We start from the raw sequence: 19,031 nt of genomic DNA on the forward strand, positions 1-19,031 counted from the left end.
GCCACTCAGCCAGCCACCCACGAGTTCATTCACTACCCATCAGGCCAAGCGCTGTTTGCTCTGTGCCCTGGAAATATAATCGTGAAGACAGCACACAAACCTCTGTCCTCCTAGAGCTTACAGGGTCTGGAGATGGACCAGCATATAGTTACATACATAAGATAGTTTCAGTAAAAGAAATTCTATGGGGAAAACAATAGGTGACTTAAAATCAAGGCCACATTTAAGGAGGGGGGATTCTTTCGTTTGGGGAACCAGGCCAGAGCTTCCTAAAGGACTGACATCTGAATATCAAGAGAAGACCCTAAGAAGAGCGTTCCAGGCAGAGGTGACAGCTCTGTGAGGAAGCCCGAAGGCCCTTGCACCCCTGCAGGCGTGAGTCCTGGAGGTGCAGTTTCCCCATCTGTATAAAGTCTCAGCCTCTCCGTACCAGGCTGCACTGCCGGGACATTAATAACAACCTCAGTACGTGCTAGCCCTCTACATTTTATAAAGTGTCTTCATGTACTAGTTCAAAACCCTTAAAGAACCCTCAGAACCAGTGCTTTTGTGGTTGGAAGGAAGGGATGGAAATAAACAATCCCAACAAAGTGCTGGAATTTAATCTTAACGGATTCTAAAACGCCCCCATCCCGCTCTCCAATCCATCGTTCTTGCACGAACTTCTTGGGTTGGCCAGTCCAATGGGGATGTATGTACTCTCTTGAAAGGATAAGTGCTGGGAAATTGTGCCATTTCATTACCTACCACCCAAAAAACACCAAGTGTGGGGATTCTTATCCCCATTTGACAGACTAAAGCCTTTGAGGGGAATTTTCTACTTATTTGTTACCAGTTAGTTAACCAGGGCACCTCTCTCCTCTCTAACGTCCCAGAGATGCCAGCGCCTACAGGGATGATCATTCCCCAGGGGAATTGCCCAGCCTCCTGGCCTGGACCCTGCAACTCCAGGGGTGGCCAATAGATGGCGGAAAAGGAGCGGCGAGGGACGCCCACCGTGCCCTCCCACACGCCTCCCCAGGCCCTGGGGCATCTTCCTGCCTTTGCTTCACAGGCCCTGCGGTCCGCAAACGAGGTTTGAATGGCATTGGTTCCAGCTCCAAAACCACATTTTAGTTTTTATGGTGCTTGGAGTTGGATTCTTCTCAACAGCAAGACTTATTATTCTGTTCCTTTCCTTGCAAACAGACAAACTCAGTCTGAGCAAACTGGAGGCTATGCTCCCCAACTGCTCCCAGCCCACTGCCCCCCACGGCCCACCATGGCCCCGGCTCAAAGATTCTGTGAGTTTTAGGGCTGGAAGTTCCTCTCTGGGATTACAGATCCTCCAACCCCATCCAGGAAACGGAGACCAGAGGGCCCTGAATGCCAGGGCTACAAGGGATGTAAAAGTGGATTGAAGTGGAGCCCACCCAGGCCCCTGCTCCTTTGTTCTGGCTCAGTCTTCCTCTTCCCCACACAGCAGGTAGCTGACCCAGGCACAGACAGTCCAGGAGCTCCAGCCCAGCCTGGCTAAAGTGCGGGGCATTAGAGATGACACAGGCTGGCTCTGAATACTGGCTCTACCACCTCTAGGGCGGGTGACCCCAGGCAAGGAACTTCACGCTCTGAGCCTGTAAATTAAGCCTGACAATAATCCACTCTTCATAGCCATGTTCTGGGGACTGAATGAGAGTCTGTGCGTCCCTCTTCTCTCCTCTGTTCAGACTCATCTTTTCCCATCTCAGAATGAGCCTCTTGGCCTCTGGTCTCATTCCCCTCACTCAACATCCTCTTCATCCTGCAGCCTGATGAGTGACTGCAAACTCAAAACTGTCAGTATCTCTCTTGTTTAAAGGCCTCCAGTGGCCTCCCAGTACATTCAGAATGAAGCCCAATTTTTCTCTTTGCATTTAAATCCCTCCATGATCCGACTCCAATGACCTCTTACACAATCACACACGGTCCTGAACCTCCTGGGGCAGTTTTGTTAACTGACTTGTCAGCCATGACCCTTCACCCACCCGTGTCTTTGTTCCTGCTGCACCTGAAGTGTCCTCTTGCATCCTGTCTATCTGGCAAACACCTGCCTGTCTTTCACACTCAAAAAGCAGGTAGACTCTGCAGGTAGACTGACTTCTCCCAACTAAGGTCCCCACGGCACCTGTTCACGGGGGTTCATGGATTAGCTACAGTTTGTGAACCTGCTGAACTGCAAGTTTTAGAGTGTGTGTACGTGTGTGTGCGCACGCGTGTGCATACAGGCACTTTTCTGGAAAGGAATCCTGAGCTTCCAACAGGAGATCTCAAAGGATCAACTCCATGACCCAAAAGGTTAAGAAGTTATCTTTCTCACAAGGAAAAAATATTTCTTTCAATTTCTTTAATTCTTTATCCGTATGAGATGACAGATGTTCGCTAAACTGACTGTGCTAATCATTTCATGATGGATGTAAGTCAAATCATCATGCTGTACACCTGAAACTTACACAGGGCTGTATGTCAATTATACCTCAGTAAAGCTGGAAGGAAAAACATTTTTTTAAATAAAAATACTAAAACCAGAAATTTTTTTGAAATAAAAAGAAATAGGGGCTTCCCTGGTGGCGCAGTGGTTAAGAATCCGCCTGCCAATGCAGGGGACACAGGTTCGAGCCCTGGTCTGGGAAGATCCCACATGCCGTGGAGCACCTAAGCCCATGTGCCACAACTACTGAGCCTGCGCTCTAGAGCCGGCGAGCCACAACTGCTGAGCCCGTGCACCTAGAGCCCATGCTCCGCAGCAGGAGAGGCCACCACAGTGAGAAGCCCGCGCACCGCCGCAAGTAGAGAAAGCCCGCACGCAGCAACGAAGACCCAACACAGCCAAAAAAAAAAAAAAAAAAAAAAGAAATAAAAGCCAAAAAAGGTTATTCTTCTTGACCTGACCATTGAGCTGGACACTTATCCTGCATGCCCTTTTCTGTTTGCAGATTATACGTCAGTGAAAAGTTGAAGAAAGGTTAGGGAGCAGCATCGTAGGCCAGACCCTCTCGTGACACCCCCACTTTGTTGCACATTGTGGACACGTCTCCCTTTTCTTTTTGACCACAAGTCCCAGAAGGGCAGGGACTGTGCCATCACTACATCCCCCCGCCCAGGCCCAGGACAGGGCTCCCCTCCCCCAGCCTGCCCCGTCAGAACTTACTACAGATCAAGGCCACAGCCATCCGAAGCAGCTTGAATTGACACTTCATGCCTGACCAGTTCTAGGGAAAAAGGAGAGAGAGTTCCGTTAGTTCCAGATCAGACCACTCCTCTGCAGAGGTAACCCGCTTAGGAAAACCTGACATTTAAAAAAATCATCTCCATTAAATCCTGAATGAGCCGGTCGTGGCTTTGTCCCAGATCACACCAGCATGGCTTGGAGATTTCAGGCAACGGTAAGTTTATTAGTGTCATAAAAGCTCTCAAGCTGCACGAACAGAGGAAGAGAATCTAGATCCTGGGAGATGACAGTCCTTGTTTCCCTCACACAGATGTCTGACGGTTGCCTCAACTGCTGGGTCCCAAGGTTCCAAAGGGATGCAGGACAGCAAAGCAAGCCAAGTTAAAGCAGAGCCATCAGGATGATAAAAGAACTCAAAATCCTCCATCTGAGGAATGAATGAGGAGACAACTCAGGGGTCAAGTTCATTGCCATCAAGTATCAAGTGAGTCAACGCAAGGAAAGGGCATATTCAGTGTAACCTGTAAGCAGAAGACTCAACGGATGAAAACTTCAGAGATTTTTTTTAAGCTCAGGATAAGCTTTCATTTCTAATAAGCTGAGCTGTCCAAAGATGGAGTGATCCATGGGATGGTGAGTTTCCCATCATTGAGGGGTTCAAATGCAGGCTTCACATCACTCAGAGGGGATGCTCAAGAGAATCAGGCATTGGAAACGGGGTGGGCCAGATGGCCTTCAGACAAATCCCTCTTTCCCCTGAGAATCTCTGAACACTCTGAACCTCCAAAGCAGATAATCAGAGCACAATTACTCACCCTACAAAAGGACTGTTCAATTTACAAAAGACTGCGCCACAGGGCTCCTTTGAGGGGCACTCCTGCAGCGCTTTCAAAGCTCGATTCCATTTACCCAGAAGCAGAAACGAGCCTGGAATCTCCCTGGAACACATCAGTCCTAGGGAAGGAGGCAAGTGGGGACAGCCAGGGCTTCTGTTCCCTCCCACCCACCTCCCCTGCTTCTGCTGCCTGGCCCAGGCCCAGCTCAGGGGCACGTCTTGAACTCCTTTGACATTGGGGGACCCATGCGTGAAACTTGACAGAGGCCCTGAACGCTGGCATGTACAATAATGTCTACGGAAGCTTCAGTGGACCAAGCAGGATGCTGGGAAGCTGCCATAAAGACAGAGAAATCCTGCCACATTTGGCTTCTTGCCCTTTGCCTCCCTATTATTCCCTATTATTCCTCAATGACCTGAACCTCACAAAAGGCGAGGTGAGTGACACACGGCCCCACTTTAGGTGGGGGAGTCTAATCTCTGCTTCCTGACGTGTTCTGGTGTTCTGTGCTAAGAAGCAGACGGCAGGACAACGCTGTCACCTGCTGGCATCTGCCCACAGAGGACCCTCGCTGGGAGACAGGCAACAAAATGGGAGTTGGTGCCCTCCACCGGATCTGGCCACCTAATCCAAGCTAGTTCATTTGGCCGAAGGTCGGTGGCCCCTCAGCTCCTCTCCAAGATGAAGCCCAAGGATGGGAGGGTCCTTGGGAGTCACCTGATGGGCCATCTCCACCCAAAGGGACACCCCTGCCAAGAAGCTGACAAAATGGCCCTCCAGCCCCCGTGACCGGGAACTCACCACCTCCTGAAGCAGCCCCGTGAAGGGGCTCCAATCATTGAAAAGTTCTTCCTGCTATTGTCCGGCCAGGCTTTGTCTCCCTGTGAGGTCCACCCATGGGTCGTCATTCTCCCTTAAATGTGACACCCATGTTCACAGCAGTGTTATTCACAACAGCCAAAAAAGTGGAAGCCAGCCAAGCGTCCATGGATGGATGAATAGAGAAACAGAAGGTGGTATATCCACACAATGGAATAGTACTCAGCCTTCAAAAGGAAGGAAATTAAGACACATGCTACAACTTGAATGAACCTTGAAGACACTACGCTAAGTGAAATAAGCCACTCACAAAAAGACAAATAGTGTTTGATTCCACTTATACGAGGTACAGACTACAGAGGTAGTCAAATTCATGGAGACAGAAAGTAGAATAGGGGTTTCCAGGAGCTGGGGGAGGGAGGAATGGAAGTTGTTAAATGGGTATAGAGTTTTTGTTTTGCAAAATAGAAAGAGTTCTGTTGACAGATGGCGATTCATATGGATATGGAACACTTCTAAGATCCCTTTTCCTCATAACAACCCTCTGAATATTTTACCTGAAGTCTCTTTCACTGTGTTCTGAGTGATAGTATCAGGCAGAGTAAGTCTAGAATGAATTGGCCGCTTTCTCCTTCAGCTGAGGTCCAGGCCCCTCTGGGTCCTATCTGGGATCTGTCTAAAAAAGCACTGTCTGCATTTTTGGTCTGGCAAGACCACTGGTGGGGTGGCTCAGAATTCCTTTTTTCTAGTGTCCTCAATTTTAAATCTGAGATAACAACAGTACCTAGCTCATTACCACCTCATGGTTTGTTGCGAAGGTGAAATGAATTAATATGCGTAAAGAAGAACACTGTCTGGCATGTGGTAAGAGTCATCTAAGTGACTGATAGTATCTGGACCTGGGGCAAAGATGGTGAGTTTGCCCTGCAGAGCGGCTTTAAAACTTCAGAATCTCTGCTAAGTCAGACAGAGAAAGACAAATACTGTATGATATCACTTACATGTGGAATCTAAAAAATTCAACAAACTAGTGAATATAACACAGAGAACAAATGAGTGGTTACCAGTGACGGGGGAGGGGAAATATAGGGATGGGGGAGTGGAAGGTACAAACTATTAGGGGGTAAGACAGGCTCAAGGATGTATTGTATAATACAGCCGATATTTTGTTATAACTGTAAATGGAAAGTAACCTTTAAAAATCATATAAAAATAAACAAAATTTTTTAAAAAGAAGTTTCAGACTCTCAATGACCTTGGAGGAGGCCGGGGAGCTCCTGTTTTGCAACGTGGCTCCCAGGGCCAGCTTCATCTACCATACCTGCCCAGCCCTGGAAGGCACTGGAGTTTGCCAAGCTGATCCAGTCACCCCCCTCTGATCTGCACTTGAGGGTCCAGGAGGGCAAGTGCAAGGTCACAGTGAGTTAATGTTGAGCTTGACAGGGTTCCCAGTCCAGGGCTCTGTCCGCCCACACTTCCAAGGCAAGGTCACATTCTGTCTGTCCATGCTAGCTGCCCCCAGAGCTGAGCAAACATCAGTAAATGAACAGCCTCCCAGCAGCTGAGGGGTTAAACTAGAAAGTCACTCCTTTCCACCAGCTGCCTCAGCTCCCCCCCCTCCTCCCCATTATTCCCTCCAATAAAATAAGCACAGTGAAACAACAGGAGAGAAGGAAAAAAATCTCACACAGAGCCAGCGCTGCTGCTGCTATAAATGTTGAAAAGCCTGCAGGCCCCTGGGGAATATAAACTTTTTTCAGGTCCTTTAATTTCATTCTCTACCAGAGCCTCACAGGGTGAGATGGTAACTCACCAACGGCAAACAAGGCAGTAACACGTCCCCTCGGCACCTTGCTCACCCAACCAGTCAGGAGCTCAGAGGCTGAAACCCAGGCGAGAGGTTCTGTTCCAAGACAGCTTTACATAACCCCAGTGGAAACAATTTCTTGTCAAATCACTTCAAGAAAACCCAACACAGGAAACAAGGAAAGTGTGACACAGATAAAAAAGAAAGCATGACACAGATAAAATTACATTTTATTAAGTACAAATCCTACAGAAGGATTTGTACTTAATAAAATGAACCTTATAACAGAAATCTTCTGTGACTTTTTGACAACAATCTTTCCTTGTGCTTTGACAGTATGGTTCCATTTGCGAAAATTTAGTTCTCAAATGTTTTAGAAAAACATCTATCATATGGGGCAAAGTTAAAGAAAATATCTTGTATATTTAAAAATGAGGGCTTCCCTGGTGGCGCAGTGGTTAAGAATCCGCCTGCCAATGCAGGGGACAGGGGTTCGAGCCCTGGTCTGGGAAGATCCCACATGCCGCGGAGCAACTAAGCCCGTGCGCCACAACTACTGAGCCTGCACTCTAGAGTCCACGAGCCACAACTACTGAGCCCATGTGCCGCAGCTACTGAAGCCCGCGAGCCTAGAGCCTGTGCTCTGCAACAAGAGAAGCCACCTCAATGAGAAGCCTGTGCACCGCAACGAAGAGTAGCCCCCGCTCGCCGCAACTAGAGAAAGCCAACGCACAGCAACAAAGACCCAATGCAGCCAAAAATAAATAATAAAATAAAATAAATAAATTTTTTAAAATTAAAAATAAATAAATAAAAATGAAACTCTGCCCTATGGGCCCCAGCAAAAGGAATTAATAAATTATTCAATTATGTGTGTCTTTATACTGCTAGAATTTAAAATAAGAAGTCTTGATTACAGGTCTTTAATGCCATCCAGATCATTTGCTGAAATATTTTCTAGATTTATTCCCTTGATGTAAACAAGCGTTTTGAAACTCAGAGTGTTTTTTATGAAAAATAAGACATACTTTCATTTAAGGCAGAATCTCTCACTTAAATAGAGTCCTGAGAACAGAAGTGTTCAACATTTTTTTGTTATGTATCTGAAGCATAAAGGACACATTTTTAGATTATTCTCTGTCCAGACATCAGGTGGAATTTATAAAGATAAAGAATTATATGTATAAAAATATATAGAAATACACACATATACATACAGGGTCTCCCAGCTGTCTGGTGATGTGCCACACGAAAAACATTTTCACATCCATTTTTTTCATGTCTTTCTCACAACTACCTTGTGAAGAAGGGATTACAGATGAGAGAAGAGTCCCTGAGAAGTTAAGGAACTCACAGCTATTGAAATGGTGATAGCAGTCCTCAAATCCAGATTTCCTGGATGTCAAGTGCATGTTCTTTCTCCTTTTTGTTCTGATGAGGTGCTTTACTGGGACACACAGACAAGTCTTCATTTTGGGATTGAAAATCAATAGTCTAAACATATACACCCTACTATATATAAAATAGATAACAAGGACCTACTGTATAGCACAGGGAACTCTACTCAATATTTTGTAATAACCTATATGGGAAAAGAATCTGAAAAAGAATAGATATATGTATATGTATAACTAAGTCACTTTGCTGTACTCTTTTTTTTTTTTTGGCCGAGTGGAGTGTGGGATCTTAGTTTCCCAACCAGGGATCGAACCCCTGGCCCCTGCAGTGGAAGTGCAGAGTCTTCACCACTGGACAGCCAGGGAAGTCCCTGCTGTACTCCTGAAACTAACAAAACACCGTAAATCAACTATACTCCAATATAAAATAAAAATTAAAATAAAAAAGAACTCTCCCCATACATTTGCTAACATTCTGGAAAAAAAAAAAAATCGATAGTCTATCTATTAAGTTGAACCACATGAAATTGCCAATGCTTAAATGCTTCTGACCCATAGAAATGGCAATTTCATATGGTGTGTCCTCTGAATTGCTGGGCACTGAGCTAGCTTGGGTAAAGGCAGCCTCTTGATGAAAGGAAACTGACCTTCTAAGGAGGAAATGAGTGTTTTTCACTGTCCAATAAGCACCACACAACTTTCTAAGGGAAAGGCTACCTTATGTCACACTCCAGGGGGCCCCAAAGCTCCCCGTTGGTCAGGGAAAGCCACGTCCTTCTGGAAGACCGCTGGGCTCTCGGGTGGGACAGCTTATCTGCAGAGCCACAGGCTACTTGCAGAAAGAAACATAAACAGGAAGAAAACTGCTCTCACACCCCCCTCCTCAACCCCATGCCCCAGCCCTCGGTCCTGGGTCCTCCAGGTGGTCTGCCCTCACCACAGGAACTCCTGGGGCATGGGGCTGCTTCCCAGGCGGTGGGAAGGGGTGGAAAAGGTCATCGGTATGAGTCCTGTTTGCCTCTTCTTTCTTACTTGGGCTGGCTCATCCCCTTCATACACAGATGCACGTTGGGGGGAAGGGGAAGGGGAGGGTGGCCTTTCCTCCCCCTGCAGAAAGGAATTGGGGCAGGGGGAGGGGGGAGTGGCAGAAGCAGAATTCAGAGGAAAAGCTGTGTCTGGGGAAAGCTGTGGCACTGATACGGAATGACCCATTTAAAGGGCCACGTGAGGCGGCCCTGGGCTCCCAGGTGTTTAGCAGACCAAGCCAAGCACCCCGTGTGTAAACACACTGTCACACACCCACCCGCCCCTGCTGTAGCTCCCTTTCTCTCTCGGTGTACAAAGGGGACTTTGGTGCAAAGAAAGGGGATGGTGCCGAGGAGCAGGCCAGGTGAGAGTGGCAATAATAGTGAAGAAATGGGGGTGGGACTTCCCTGGAGGTCCAGTGGTTAAGACTCGTGTTTCCAAGAACTCCATAAACTGCTGTCACTGAGCATTCACACATCTGCCACGTGGGTGAAGACAGTGATGGAGGAGAGAGGTGAGAGCAAGAAGACCCCAAAGAGAAGCTACGCCTTTCCTGACAGTCCCTCCTGCCCTCCTTCCCTCCCTCCGGCCCTTCCCTCCCTCCTTCCCCCCAATTTAGTGGGCACCCTCTGCCATGTGTCCAGCCCTATTCCAGGCACTGGGGAAAAGATGAGTAAGATCTGGGCTCTGCCTGGAGGCTCCTGGGCCATTGGGGGCATCAGACAGGGTGAGCCAAGCACTGCCAGTGACTCCTCTTTCAGCCTCCAAACTTCAGACTGCTTCTAAAACAAGGAAGCCGTCTTGGCCTCCTCTGAGACTATCAGATGGCTTCCAATTGCTTGCCTTGAAGATCCTGTCTCTATTCTGAGTCTACCCCCGCCTCTTCTGTGGGGAGTCAGGAATTAAGTTCACACTTATACTGAGTGGTTATTTTCACTTTATGTCTTTGATCCCATCTCATCCCATTTCACAGATGTAGACACTGAGGCACAAAGCAGTAAAGTCATTTGCCCAAGGTCACTCTTTAGGAAGTGGGTAGCTGGGATTCAGATCTAGGTGGAATAACAGCTCCTGCTCTTAGCTAGTTACACTAGATTGCCTTTCAGGAAAAGGCAAGGAAGAGCATGAGAAACGGAATGACGGCGTCCAGTCACTTTGAGGTGCTGGTGGAGGAGAGTGACACTAGAATGATTGCCAGGAGATGTGGGTTCAAGTCCCCATTTTGCCACAAATTTGACTGTGGCTTTGGACAAATCACTTAACCTCTCAGAGCCTTCTTTCCTGTTTGGGACTTTTGATGAGATCATCTCTAAGATCCCTTTACTTTTTTTTTTTTTTAATTTTTGGCTGCGTTGGGTCTTTGTTGCCGCACGCGGGCTTTAATAATAAAGTGAGTGGGGGCTACTCTTCGTTGCGGTGCGCGGGCTTCTCATTGCTGTGGCTTCTCTTGTTGTGGAGCATGGGCTCTTGGCGCGTGGGCTTCAGTAGTTGTGGCATGCAGGCTCAGTAGTTGTGGCGCACGGGTTTAGCTGCTCTGAGGCATGTGGGATCTTCCCGGACCCAGGCTCAAACCCATGTCCCCTGCATTGGCAGGCGGATTCTTAACCACTGCGCCACCAGGGAAGTCCCTAAGATCCCCTTACTTTTAACAACCAATGACAAACAACAAGTTACAATTACGACGCATGCTAGTAGTCAAGGATTTAAACTTTTTAAAGTCACTGAGTAGCAGAGTTGGAATAGGAAGATGGGCAAAGCCATGGCTGGAGAAAATATGAATCATATATGTAAGGGCCCCACTGGAAGTGTCCCAGCAGAAGGTGAGGAGTGTCCTTGAACTCAGCTACTGGCCAAGGCCACCTGGTGCTTGCCAAGCCCGGGCTGGAGCGTGGAGGAAGATCTAAAACCCAGCTCCAGCAGATCAACGCCAGGCCCAGTGACAGCAGAGGGGAGGCCAAGAGGGGGCTGCTGGGACAAGGGGTGCTCACCATCACGATGTTGGCCAGATGGGCAGAGACAAGCGCATACACCCCTCCAGAGGAGCCCACCACTGGTGCGGTCATGTCAGCCACAGACACCGCCAAGGACCCTGGTACAGAGAGAGACGGAGAACTCAAGGATGCTGGAGTCGGCTCCCCAGCCCAGTCCCAGGCCCTCGGATGCTGCAGCCTCGGGGCTGAGACCCCAGAGCGAGAGGCTCGCTCTCTTCCTCCCTTGATCCCATGTCATCCCGGAGCTTCCTAGAAGATTCATTTATGGCTGAAAGAACCATTTGGTTCAAACTTCTCCTTTTACAGCTGGGAAGCAAAGTCTCAAGGAGAGAAGTGACTTGTCCAAATTAGAACTCTGCCACCCAGATCGTCTGCCTGGCAATCCAGCCTCCCCTTGTGCTATCTCAGGGTTCTGAGCAACGACAAAAATAGTAGCAGTAGTTCTTGCAGAAATAGCCACCCCTTACGGGGCACGGTGTGTCAGACACCGGCCAAGCATTTTACAGACATCCTTCCCTTTGACCCTCAAGCCCACCCTTTGAGGCAGGCACTAGCTGCCTCACTGCAGAGATGAGGAGGCTGAGCCCAGAGTCACCTGGTAGGAAGGGCTGGAGCCAGGATACGAGTCCAGGTCTGCCCGACACAAAGCCCCCCCCCCCCCCCCCCCCCCCCGCCGTGTGCTCTCGACCTCTCTAGCAGCCACTCCCCAAACTGGGTCAGAGGTCAACCTCCACCCTCTACCCTCCCTCTTTCTCCTCAATGGCATCCAAAAACCTGCCTAGCATCACCTCCAACCAAGTGAAATTACAACAGGCCAACAGGATCTCCAGAGCGGGGATTCTTTGTAGGAAAAACGTCCTTGAGAAGTCCCGGGGAAGAGAGAAAGATGATGTCATACCCTCTGGGGGAAAGGAATGGTAGAGACTCTTGGTCTGGGGGATGACAAACTTTCATCCTGGGAGGGAAGCTGGGCAGAGAAGAAGATGGGAAATGTATTGTTCTGGTCTCATTTAAGTGTGATCAATGCTTTGGCTTTCAGGGAAGGACACAGGAAACTAAAAATAACTGGGAGTTAGAACCCAGGGCTCAGAGGATGAGAGGTGGCTGGCCTGGGTGAGTGTGCAGAAATCACCACTGGAAAATGCCCGCAGGCTCAGGAGCCAATTAGCTGCTGCCTGGGTGGAGAGAAGAGGGACAGGCAGAAGGCCAAATTCTGCAGGCCCTACAGGGGTGGAGGGTTCACTACTAGGAAGAGGCAAGGCCCGGCCCGGGAATCAGCGTGCCTGACACCCTGGGCGTGGAGAGGCCCCTGCAATGTCATGTGCCTTCTCCCTGGCTTGCCGCCACCCCCAGACCACTCTCAAGGCTTCCTGGCTCACTGAGATCCTTGGAGGAAGAGATCCCCACAACAGATTCTTAGTCTCAAGGAGAATGTCATCTCTCAGGAAAATACAAACCGTCATGAACTAAGGACACCCAAGTCCTTCTCCCCTCCCAGGGCAACTATAAATCTTTCTTCTCCCCTTTCATGCTTTCCCTCTGGCTTTAATTAGGTATTGATCTATTGTCAGATAACTTTCTTTTTTTTTTTAAACTGCCTAGCCATGGGGTCAGCCCTCTATAACAGGAAAAAGAAAAAAAAAAAAAAATCCCAGGGTGGCCGACGGGCAGGCAGCGGGATCTGCATGACAAAGGATTCCCAGGCTCTCACTGTCCCTGGCGGCAGGGCTGGCTGCAAAGGCTGCATTGCGGGGCTGCGCAGGGCTGGCTGCCCATTAATTACCGTCTGGACAGAGGAAGCCCCGGCCTCCTTGGGGCTGGCCTCTTTCCTCCACGTGAGTCCCCACAAACCGGGCCAGATTCTGCTCCCTCGGCCTCCCCGGTGGGATCCACCAGGACAGGGAGGCGGCAGGGAAGCCCCCAGGGTCCAGCTTCTGTGCACTGACCTTTCCCTCACCCTAACGATGGATGAGAGTCCTGACCCCAGGACCAGAGGTCTGGAATGTGGCAGGATTATGGGATGGGGGCGTGACTGCCTACTTGTGTGACCCTGGGCACAGCTCCTGAATTCTTTGGGCTTCAGTTTTCACATCTGTGAAATGAGGAGGTTACTCTAAGGCTTTCCAACTTTTGAGCAGTGAGACATTCTTTTCAAAGAAACCTGACTCACACCCCTACCCCGTGGTGCAGAGAGCTGCTCTGGCTGAATGGGGGTGGGACCTGGGGAGTAAAGTTTGCCACCCACTGGAGGGCATCTCAAGGGTTCCTTCCAGATCAGAAATACAATAATCCAAGTCTTGGCCTAAGATCCAGGGTCTGAGGTTCAGATCCTGGTTCTAGAATCTGGAAGGTGACAATCTGGATCCACCTGCCCTCTATCTGTGGTAGAAAGACTTTCCTTAAGTGACTGCAGATTAGCCCTGGGCTATAGGGACTAGGAGAGGTCAAGTACAAATGTGGGCATGTATGCATATCAATAAAGCCAGGGCCAGGCAGGATTCCCGATGAACCGAATGGATCACAGTTCAATAAAGGCCAGTGTGAACTCCTGGAGGTCATGGGGGCAGAGGACGGGGAGAGAAAGGCAAGCCGGAGTGACATGCCACATCTGTACACAGCAGCAAACCAAAGGATCAGTGCTAGTCAAGGCTATGAATTTTCCCCCAAAACCCTGGGTCCATGCCAGCATGGGGATGAATTGGTGACTTTGCCATAATGCACAGCTGCGATAATTTTAGCCTGGAAAATTTAAAGCAGGTGTTCTCCAGCATCTCCCTTAGCCGTTAAAAAAAACCCAAACAAATCCAAATAAAAATTGACAGAACATCTACCTTTAAGCAGTACAACTTTATTTATGTATGTACTCTTTCACTTAGTTTACAAATATTTGTTGCTTATCATGTACCAAACCCTGTGCTAGGCTCTGGGGATGCATCCATCGCTTCTGATCTATATAATCTATCATAAAGCTGGGCAGAGCAGCGAAGAGACTGGATCTTAAAGTATTTAAACTCAGCCCTGTAATCATTGGCCAGAAGTGAGATGCACGCTGGCTTCAAGCATTGGCTAGAAGCACCGGGCGGAAGAAGGGTTTCCACTCCAGTTCTAGGGCTTCTTGGCTGAGCAAATAGAGTGATTTTACCTCTTTGAACTGCCTATAAAATGGGGGTGTCGGCACCTGCCTATAAAATGGGGGTGTCGGCACCTACCTCATAGGAATGTTGTGATGAGAAGAGCAGATAACATACGTGTGAACCATTTATCACATACCTGGACTACTAGACACGCTCAGCAGAGGTTAGTTATTATTGTTACAAAATGCGATGGCCTTGGATTTGGAATATTTTCATGGGGCAGGTATTAGAGAGCAGGGGTCAATGTCTATTAAGACCTCCCTTGGTTTCTGACAAATTATGTGCATAAAGGATAAGGCCTGCCTTTTCATTCTCATAACACTATGATAGTGTTAGAGCACAGCCTTTGGGGTCAGATAGCCTGGATTAGAGCCCAGCTCCACCACTTATGACTGTATCTCCTTAGGCAAGTCACTTAGCTTCCCTAAGTCTCGGTTTCTGTATCTGTAACAGATGGAGAGTAACAGTTCCTGCCTCATGGAGTTGTCGTGGGGATTAAATACAGCCTGCACAGGACAAACACCTGGTAACTGTTGGCTATCCGGTCAGGGTCTGGCTGTCTGAACGGGCCCCCCCTCTCTGAGGAGGGATGCACACAGAGCAGAGAGTGAGGAAGGGGTACAGGCAGGTCAGTCAACTCAATCCTGGAGATCAGTGATTTGATATGCGGTGACCAGAATGCCCTCTGCTCTGAATCAATGACTCAGATAGAACAGTGCATGTCATTTGCTTTGCAATACAGCCCCACACCCTCAGGTTTAGTTGGAAAGCCCCCGTCTGCCTTTACACCATCTCCTTCTGCAATGGCATCACTGGGTAAGTGATACCTGCACTGTCTTCCCGCTGGGTATCATCTGGTTTGGGCGAGGCCTGAGTCATCTTGAATCTATGTCTGCCTTCTAGGTTACTGGCACTCCCATCTAATTAACTACCAACTGCAAGTGTTAACGAGCATCTTTCCTGTTCCTCGTCATTAACCATCTGGGTCTCTGAGTATGTAGGTATGGAAAATGTGGCTCTAAATCCCCAGATGTCGACACTCAGGGGTGTGTCGGTGGCTAAGTAAGTCTGGCACACAGAGATGCTCATCAGACCTTTTTTTCAAGGATGCAGAAGGTGCTGGATTCTGGGAGAAGCTGGTGTGAGTGCTGTCCAAGGTGGCCAAGTTTTTAACCTCAGCACAGGAGTGAAGGAGACAGCGCTGGGCCAATCTCCCAGGCTGAGGGTTCATGAACTAGCAGACCAGCCTCTCATGGGATGGGGGCGGGGTGTGGTGGGACCCTTCCCTCTTTGATTCCTGAAGTCATTCCACTTACTTCCAGGGTCCCTGCCTGCCCACTGTTTACAAGGCTGACGCTGCCCTGCTCTCCTGATGACAACTTCAATGCCACTCAGAAAGGATTAAGATCTTACTTAAACGTACACACAAAGCTCCCCTGGGCACAGCTGTCAGGGGGGAAGAGCTGAGGTGGCAAACCTTGTAAAGAAAAAAGCCGGCGATAAAGTTGGAAACATCACGAGGGAGATTCCTCTGTTCGGAAGCCCAGCTGGTGCAGACTTTTCCTGCAGAAATCTGCTCTGCTCTCCCCACCTCATCCCAGTCTACCTCCCCTGCCACTGGGGAGGGGGATAGGGGGCTGGCCACTATCCTCAAGGCCACAATGATCACTATCATCACCTGCCACGTGGGCTGAGTCAGCCAGGGCCCCAGACTCCTCCAGCTGGCACGAGTGCTCAGTACCTCCTAGGCCAGACTCTCTCCGACCGGCAGTGAGTCAATCAAGGGCCAGCCCGGGCAGAGGCAAGATCCCCCTTAGGGTACAGGTGCTGGCCTGGCCAGGGGAGGTACCTGGCTCCACCCACTCCTTGGATGTCCCCACAGGGATCTCACCTCCCTTGCACGGTTTATTTCATCCTTCACCTCACTCTGCCCTCCTCACGCCTGGCAGGCAGATCTCATCAGTTCCCTCTTAAAGCTTAACATGGCCAAGAGAAGGTAAGGCATTTCCCCAAGTTCGCACAGCTGCAACACGGCAGTGTAAAGACTGAAACTCCGGTCAGTCTGCCTGTTCCAATTCCTGTGCTCTCCCCTCCTTTGTCATCCCATGCCTCCCTCTCTGGGTGGCAGTTCCCTTTCCAGCCTCCCCGAGGAAGTGGAGAGATTTGCCTGGAGGACAACCCTAGTAGTCAGGAGCCTGGATGGTGAGGGTCCTCTGGAAGTTGGGGCTTGCTTGACCTCATGGGGTCTCCTAGCCGCCCTGGGGAGGCACACCCCTGGGGACACGGGGCCCACCTGCCTACCTGCCACGACACCAGCCACATAGACAAGCGCAATGCGGGTTGCTCCGTGCACCATCTCCAGGGGTACCCCCACCAGGAGCTGCAGCACCACGTTGAGTCCCAGGTGTTCTATCCTGTACAGAGAGATCACATTCATTCATCCATTCATTCAGCATGCCAAGATGCTGGGGATCCAGTAGTGAACAAGACCCTATAGCTGGGAGTTCCCTGGTGGTCTAGTGGTTAGGATTCAGTGCTTTCATTGCTGTAGCCCGGGTTCAATCCCTGGTTGGGGAACTGTGATCCCACAAGCCGCGCTGCGTGGCCAAAATTAAAAAAAAAAAAAAAAAAAAGACCCTATAGCTGCCTTTGAGGAGCTCACAGTCTGGGGGGGGGGTGTGGAGGGGAAGGAATTACAATGCAGATAGACCATTTTGGAGTGTTCCTTCCACCCTCCCTGCCAGCTGGGACAGGAACACAGGTACAGGGCTGGGTGGTGACTGGCAGTGTCTGCACTTGCCAATGAGGGGCTAACAACAGTCAAGATCCAGCAACTCCATCAGTTGACACAAGAGAAGCTGAGGCTCAGAGAGGGGCGCTGACCGACTTAAAGTCACACAGCTGGTTAGTGGTCAGGCTGGGACCACGGCCCTGGTCTCTGATGTGCGGGACCCGGTCCATTATCCAGGCTACTCAGTCGCTCTGGCTCGCTATTGTATTTGTAAGACCTACTGATATTTAAAGAGAAAGATGTTTTCCAAACAAGTGCAAGCATGAAAGATATCTGTTAGAGCTTAGTGTATCAAAGCTATCCTCCAGTGTCTGTTGTGTCCACATCTTGGCTCATGAGGAGACTGAAGCATGAAGTGCCTCCCCGACCCTGCTCCTCAGCCTGTGAAGCTGAAGCTGGGACACAGCAGGCAAGGCGTCCAGCCCCGCAGGCTCAGAGTGGAGACATCCATCAACAACCATCCAGGGCTTCCCTGATGGCGCAGTGGTTGAGAATCTGCCTGCCAATGCAGGGGACACGGGTTCGAGCCCTGGTCTGGGAAGATCCCACATGCCGCGGAGCAACTGGGCCCGTGAGCCACAACTACTGAGCCTGCGTGTCTGGAGCCTGTGCTCCGCAACGGGAGAGGCCGCGACAGTGAGAGGCCCGCGTACCGCGATGAAAAGTGGCCCCCGCTCGTCGCAACTAGAGAAAGCCCTCGCACAGAAACGAAGACCCAACACAGCCAAAAATAAATAAATAAATAAATAAATTTATAAAAAAAAAACAACAACCATCCAGAAGTCTCCTCACGCCAAAGCACCCTTCCCAGCACGTGCAGCCAGTTAGGGGGTGGCTCTTGTGCCCCCTTTACAGGCTCAGCAGGAAGGGAGGCTCACAGTGGAGCTTCCTCTTGGCCACTGTGGGTCTTTCTGCCAAGGAAAGAGCCATGGGGGCCGGGATAATCCTCTTCCGATTGGCAACCCCGGGGACAGGCACCCACAGGGCTTTTCCAGGCTTTTCCTTTACTTCTCTAGAAGAGTCTGTAGAAGACACCGCAGAGGTCTGGTGTCTGGGGACTCTGATTTCCCAACTCCATGCTTCTACTATGTAAAAACAGTCTCCAGCCAAGACCACGCTCTTCAAGGGACTTGGACCTGGGTGGTCACCTGGTCCTTATCATGCGGTAGGAGGTACCAGTGAGAACTGATTGCATTCCAGGCCCCAAAAGAGGCCACACGGCTCTACAAACAGAAACTTTAAGTATTGCCAGAGTTCCTCAAGAAGACTCATGCCACCATATTGAGAGACCTCCTTTCAATAAATCTGTCCTTTATTTCACTTATGGGGCACGCACACACATGGTTTATGGACAATGAACCCGGTGGCTGACCACATTTCCCTCTTTGCTTTGGCCGCTAGGAAGTTCAGAATAAATTTATAACCCACTTACAGCAAGTACATAGCATCACATGCTGTGTATATGCTAAAAAGCTCTCTGCTGGCTTTTTAGCATTTTCCTCTATTTTCCCTTTCCCATACACTTTTTTTTTAATAAATTTATTTATTTAATTTATTTAGTTTTGGCTGCCTTGGGTCTCCGTTGCTGCACACAGGCTTTCTCTAGTTGCAGCAAGCGGGGGCTACTCTTCGTTGCGGTGTGCGGGCTTCTCATTGCAGTGGCTTCTCTTGTTGCGGAGCACGGGCTCTAGGCACATGGGATTCAGTAGTTGTGGCACACGGGCTCAGGAGTTGTGGCTCGCAGGCTCTAGAGCGCAGCCTCAGTAGTTGTGGCGCAAGGGCTTAGTTGCTCCGTGGCATGTGGGATCTTCCCGGACTAGGGCTCAAACCTGTGTCCCCTGCATCGGCAGGCGGACTCCCAACCGCTGTGCCACCAGGGAAGCCCCTCCCATACACTCTTAATAATTTACTCATACAGTTTGGTATTAGATAAGTTTCAAGAAGCCACCTCAAATCCTGTGTCCAGGTAGATAAAAATAAAAAATATATTTCAATCCAGGCTCTCTGGACCAGTTATTTTCCCACAGGGACTCTTGATAGAGT

At 49.6% G+C, this 19,031-nt stretch overlaps 1 protein-coding gene across 3 annotated transcripts in view; it reads right to left on the minus strand.

Moving 5' to 3' along the window:
- The window catches only part of RHBDL3 (rhomboid like 3), a 49,794-nt gene that overhangs the window by 6,227 nt on the left and 24,536 nt on the right, over positions 1–19,031 (minus strand). For all 3 annotated transcript variants that reach the window (XM_082370927.1, XM_082370926.1, XM_082370925.1), the window contains 3 exons: positions 16,499–16,611; positions 11,061–11,161; positions 3,167–3,227 (listed from right to left, as the gene is read on the minus strand). In XM_082370927.1, the coding sequence (XP_082227053.1) occupies positions 3,167–3,227; positions 11,061–11,161; positions 16,499–16,611 (275 nt within the window). The remainder of the gene's footprint in view (positions 1–3,166; positions 3,228–11,060; positions 11,162–16,498; positions 16,612–19,031) is intronic.

Source organism: Balaenoptera borealis (genome assembly GCF_965194805.1).
Source record: "Balaenoptera borealis genome assembly, chromosome: 20".
Taxonomy (NCBI): domain Eukaryota; kingdom Metazoa; phylum Chordata; class Mammalia; order Artiodactyla; family Balaenopteridae; genus Balaenoptera; species Balaenoptera borealis.